General features: G+C 65.5%; 2 protein-coding genes across 2 annotated transcripts in view; both read right to left on the bottom strand.

Annotated features, from left to right (window-relative positions):
* Positions 1–1,044, bottom strand: part of HSD17B8 (hydroxysteroid 17-beta dehydrogenase 8) — a 6,216-nt gene extending 5,172 nt beyond the window's left edge. The window contains exons 1-3 of the mRNA XM_015828350.1: positions 999–1,044; positions 714–904; positions 500–616 (exon numbers count right to left, since the gene is read on the bottom strand). Of these exons, the coding sequence (XP_015683836.1) occupies positions 500–616; positions 714–904; positions 999–1,044 (354 nt within the window). The remainder of the gene's footprint in view (positions 1–499; positions 617–713; positions 905–998) is intronic.
* A 2,070-nt stretch (positions 1,045–3,114) lies between these two features.
* Positions 3,115–5,288, bottom strand: part of LOC107298990 (zinc transporter SLC39A7) — a 7,380-nt gene continuing 5,206 nt past the window's right edge. The window contains exons 2-7 of the mRNA XM_029286653.1: positions 4,940–5,108; positions 4,714–4,794; positions 4,221–4,349; positions 3,857–3,964; positions 3,556–3,752; positions 3,115–3,366 (exon numbers count right to left, since the gene is read on the bottom strand). Coding sequence (XP_029142486.1) covers positions 3,115–3,366; positions 3,556–3,752; positions 3,857–3,964; positions 4,221–4,349; positions 4,714–4,794; positions 4,940–5,108 — 936 coding nt within the window. The remainder of the gene's footprint in view (positions 3,367–3,555; positions 3,753–3,856; positions 3,965–4,220; positions 4,350–4,713; positions 4,795–4,939; positions 5,109–5,288) is intronic.

Raw genomic sequence — 5,288 nt, 5'->3', positions numbered from 1 at the left:
AGAGCGAGATGGAGAGATAGAGATAAAGACAGAGAGAGAGGGAGAGAAAGAGATAGAGAGTGAAAGAGATAAAGAGACAGAGGGAGAGATAAAGAGAGATAGATAGAGAGGGAGAGAGAGATAAAGAGAGTGAGAGATGGAGAGATATAGAGAAAGAGAGAGAGGGAGAGAGAGATAAAGATATATAGACAGAGATATACGGAGGGAGAGATAAAGAGAGAGAGATATAAAGGATAAAGAGAAAGATAAAAGAGATAAAGATAGAGATGGAGAGAGAGACAGAGAGTGAGAGAGAGATAAAGAGAGAGAGAGAGGGAGAAAGAGAAAGGGAACAACCTCATGAGGACTAGCACCCACCGAGGCCGCCCAGCTGGGTCATGAAAGGACAGCCGAGGCTCAGAGGGGACCCCCCCTCGAGATCCCCCAGACCCCCCCTCAGCTGCAAAGGCTCCCCTCCCCCCTCCCCCCGCGGGAGGGGGCGGGGCGGGGGGCGGGGCACCTTGAGGTTGACCCTCAGGACGGCCTCGAAGGCGGCCTCGCTCAGCCGCAGCAGGAACTCGTCGCGCGTGACCCCCGCGCAGTTCACGCAGACCGTCGGGGGCCGGGAGAAGTGCGCCTGCGCGGAAGGAGGAGGGGAGGGGTGGGCGGGTTAGGCGCGGCGGCGGGGGGGAGGAGCCCCCTCGGGCCCCGCCCCCTCCCCCCTCCCAGCCCACCTGCAGCCCCCGCAGCAGCTCCTCCACGCTCCGGGCGCAGCCCACGTCCACCCGCGCCGCCCGGTGCTCCCCCGCCGGCAGCGCCCGCAGCGTCTCCCCCGCCCCGGCCTCGTCCACGTCCGCCACGGCCACCGAGGCGCCTTCCCGGGCCAGGCGGAGGCTCACCGCCCGCCCGATGCCGCTGCCGGCCCCTGCGGGGGGGGGGAAACAACAGCCGTCAGGCCCCGCCCACCGCCGGCCTGGCCACGCCCCCCGCCCCCCGCACGCTTCCCCCCCCGCCCGCACCGGTGACCAGCGCCAGCACCCCGCGGAGCCTGAGCTGCGCCGCCATGGCCGGAAGCCCCTTCCGGGAAGCGGAGGGCGCTCTAGGCGGCGCTCTCGGTGGCCCCGGTCCTCCAAACGCCAAAGCCAAGGGCGCGCAGGCGCAGACGGAGGAGGCCGCTTCTCCCGCCCGGGTTCCCCCCTCCCCTTTGGTGCGTGGGTGCCCACTTTCTCTGGGGGGGGGCAGGAGGGGATCAACAGCTGGCGCAGCTGCTGCCTGAGCACCTGGGGCAGGCACACACACACAGTACACAACACACACGGTTCCTGGAGCAGAAACCTGGGGCAGGCAGACACACACACAGTACACAACACACACGGTTCCTGGAGCAGAAACCTGGGGCAGGCAGACACACACACACAACAAACAAACGGGGTCCCCTGCCCCGAGCAGGCAAAGGGGGTCCCCCAGGGGCACTTTGGAAAGACCGACCCCCCCAAAGACACACAAGACTTGACCTTCAGTGGGGCTGCCCAACGCAACACAGAGCACGGAGTTTGCGTTAACTCCAGGAAGTGTCGTGGGAATGCACCTGGAGGGAGATGCACAAGGGAAGCCGCACTAGATTCCCCCCCTATCCGAGGCCGGGTGGCTTCCCGGGGAGTCCTCGGCTTACGACCACGACTGAGCCCAAAACATGTCTTTCGGTGGGATGTTTCGTAAGCGTTACCCCGTTTTACGACTTCGCTCACCGCAGTTGAGTAGCGTAGTTGCTTCCCTGTCTAATTGTGCTCGTCAGAAAGTCGCAAACGGGGATCGCGTGACACCCCCACCCCCGTCGAGACGCTGCAACCGTCATAAACACAAACCGGTTGCCAAGCGCCCGAATTTTGATCACGGGACCGAAGGTGGCGTGAAAAAGTCGCGAATCGCTTTTTTCCCCCAGTGCCGCTGTAACTTCAAAGGGTCGCTAAATGAACCGTCGTAAAGTCGGGGACTGCCTGTATTGCGGAAGTTATTCCCTTCCGAGGCCCAATGGCTCCTTCCCCGACCGGACCGGCCGAGCGGAGAGGCGAGGGCCCTCGTGGGGACAACTCAAAGCCTGGCAAGGCACGGATCGAGTTCGGGTTCCTTCTGCAACCGTGGGACCCTGGAGGCCTTCTAGTCCAACCCCGCTCTCGGGCGTGATGGGAACGCACCCCCAGAGGAATGGGCGCGGAAGGCTGTGAGAAACGAGTGCCCAGCAACCCCCACCTGGAGCTGAATTGTGGGCAGAGGAGGGGGGCTGCCCGCATCCGGAGTGCAAGGAGGACAGGACCACCTCTTTGGAGTCTGGATGTGTTTATTGCAGATTCCCTTCCCTCCCTCCCTCTCCCTCCCTCCCGGAAACGCAGCCGGGTCCTCCCCCTCCTCCTCTGAAGTGACCGGCAACGGAAAAGCCACGTCTCCTTAGATAAGAGGCCGGAAGTCCCTTGGCTGCTTTCCAGCTGGCACCCAACGCCTTCCGGTCACGAGTCTCGCCCCGATTTCAGCCCAACGTCGTATAAAAAAAAGATATGAAACGCACGCCGGAGTCTCTCTTCCCATTCAGCTCACACTCGCACACACACACCCGCACGTCAGCCGGCTCCCCTGAAAGCATGATTCTCCTTCGTTGTGTGTGTGTGTGTGTGTGTCCGTGTCCCCCGCCACCAGCCCTTTCCTCGGCCCCTCGGCCGCGACAAGCCAGAGCACGGGACCTGCACCGTGCTGGAGAAAGAAGGGAGGAGGGCAGGCTGTGCAAATCTTCTCCATGGAATTTCAAGAAGTACCCGAACACCTCTTACACTCACACACCACCTCTCTCTCTCTCTCTCTCTCTCTCTCTCTCTCTCACACACACACACAAACACGTGCAGTGCAGGTGTGCACCGATTCCCAGGGTACCCCGTGGAAAACCCGGAGACAGACAAGTTGGTCCCCTTGGACGGCCAGATCCGTTTCCTGCTCAGGAGGACGGGAAGGGCCGGGCCTTCCGTGGAGTCCTCTGGAGCAACAGGAGGGGGGGGAGAGGGGGTCCCCCACTCGGGCAGGGGCGGCTCCTTCCAGCGGCCTTCGCTCCCCCCCTCCGCCAACGCCACACAGCTCCGCCTGCTCTCTCTACTCATATCGGGCGATGAAGACCATCATGACTACGCCGCCCAGCAGGCTGAGCACCTCCAGCAAGGACTGGGCCGGCCGCGCCTCCTGCAGGAGCTCGGGGATGACGGAGACAGTGGCTACGTAGATGAAGCCGCCGGCCGTGAAGGGCAGGATCCAGGCGGTGGCGGCCTCGCCCACGCCTTCCGCCAGCAGGGAGCAGACGGTGCCCGCCAGCGCCCCCAGGGCCGTCACCAGCTGCAGCTTCATGGCCTGGGCGGGAGAGGGAGACGGCTCAGCTGAGGCCTGGGGGGGGACCCCTCCTCTCCTTTCACCCTCAGCCACCTCCCCACCCTCCCAGGGTCTCTCCCCCCTCCATGTACGGAACGGCTTGTCGGTCTCTGGGCCAGGAGACGGAGGTCAAGCCGGACCCGCGAGAGAAGCCCCCCCTTCCCTGCCCACCTTGCGCTTCGTGCAGCCGGACTGGACCAGGATGGCGAAGTCGCCCACTTCGTGGGGGACCTCGTGGAGCAGGACGGTCAGGGTGGTGACGGCGCCCACGGCGCTGCCCGCCACGAAGGAGGCGCCCAAGGCCAGCCCGTCGGTGAAATTGTGGGCAAAGTCGGCGGCCAGGTTGAGGTAGCCGGCCACACGCATGGCTGGTGGGCGGGAGAGCGGAAGGAAGCAGAGGTCAGTAGGGGTGATCCCGCCAGAGAGGTCCAGCCCAGCCCCCTCCCCTTTCCCGATCCCCGGAGCCCCTTACTGGACTCTGGAGGCGCCTCTGTCTTCCTGGCGGGGGCTGCCGCTTTCCCGGCCGGCCCTGGGACCCCCTCCTTCTCCCCTTCGTCATCGCTGCCCTTGGCCTTGGCCCCTGCAGGAGAGACGGAGGAAGAGTGTGGGGCTGCCTGGTGGGTCCCGCCTCTGTGCCCCAAACTTCCCGGTGGAGACACAGCCCAGGGGGCCTCTTCCCGCCCGGAGAGAGAGAGAGCCCGGAGCTGCTATGGGGGGGTACCCGTTCCAGAGGGATCCCCCTCCCCGTCCCGGAGGCCCCTCCGCAGCTCCGAGTCCTTAGCGCCAAGCGGGGTCACCAGAGGGAGCAGCCGGGGAGCCGGCCTGGACAGACGTACCATGAGTGCGTCCGTGGCTGTGCCCGTGTCCCCCTTTGACGTGTCGGACAAACTTCTCCACCACCAGGAAGGCCACGACGCCGCTCAGGACCCAGAGGCCGACGGCCATCGTGTGCTGGTGCTCGGGACCTGGCGGGGGGGCAGGAGAGGCAGAGGTGGCACAGGGGAGCCCGGCTGGGAAGGGACTACCCCCCCTCCCCCAGGGGGCCGGCAGACCTGACCCGGGTGCTGTACGCCGTGCGAGCCCAGCCCTCCAGGAAGAACAGCTGGGTCACGCCGTGCGCCTGCTTTGCAGAGAGGAGGAGGAGGATGGAGGGGGGGCTTCTCTTTAAGGATCCCTCCCCCCCCTCCAAAAAGCTCGGCTCCGTTCGTCCCCCAGTTAGGCCGCCTGGGAGAAAGGCGTCCAGGCCACCCACTTTAGGGAAGCCCCCAGGAAAGGGGGCTGGAGTTCTCCCCCTCCTGTCGGTCCCCAGGATTCGGCCTCTCCCCTTACCTTGGTGGGAATGGCCGTGGCCGGAGTGCTTGGCGTGGGAATGGCCGTGGCCGCCAGCTTCTCCGTGAGGGCCGTGTGGCTCTGCGGGGGGGGGGAGAAGAAGCACAGGGTGTGGGAGGGAGACACCTCTCGGCCTGGGGGGAGGGGGCCGCTTGGGCAGCCCCCGAGAGGGGGGAGGGAAGGGCCCCGTGGGGCAGGGTTAGGGTTAGCGGGGGGACTCACTCACCCAGGGCGTGGGGGATGAGGTGCAGGAAGGCGTCCCCCAGCAGGCCCCCGGAGGCGAAGCTGAGCAGCAGCTTGAGCAGGGCCTGGTGCTGGGGACTGTTGGACTCCACGGGGATCAGGAAGAGGATGAGGTAGGGGGCGGCGCTGATCAGGAGGGTCGCCCCCAGAGCCTGGAAGGGGGGCGGTATGGGGGGGGAAAGGGGGCAGAGAGCAGGGTGGGTGTCAGCCACGGAGAGCAGCCCCCCCCTCCCTGGAGGGCAGGGGTCCCACCAACCTGAGCCTGCACGCAAAGGGGAAGCCCCCCCGCCCCACTCCAGGACACCCCAATTCCTTGCAGCACACAGGGTTCC

Source organism: Protobothrops mucrosquamatus, unplaced genomic scaffold, assembly GCF_001527695.2.
Source record: "Protobothrops mucrosquamatus isolate PMUCROS unplaced genomic scaffold, P.Mucros_1.0 scaffold4413, whole genome shotgun sequence".
Classification (NCBI taxonomy): domain Eukaryota; kingdom Metazoa; phylum Chordata; class Lepidosauria; order Squamata; family Viperidae; genus Protobothrops; species Protobothrops mucrosquamatus.
This window is presented reverse-complemented; position numbering and strand designations above follow the sequence as displayed.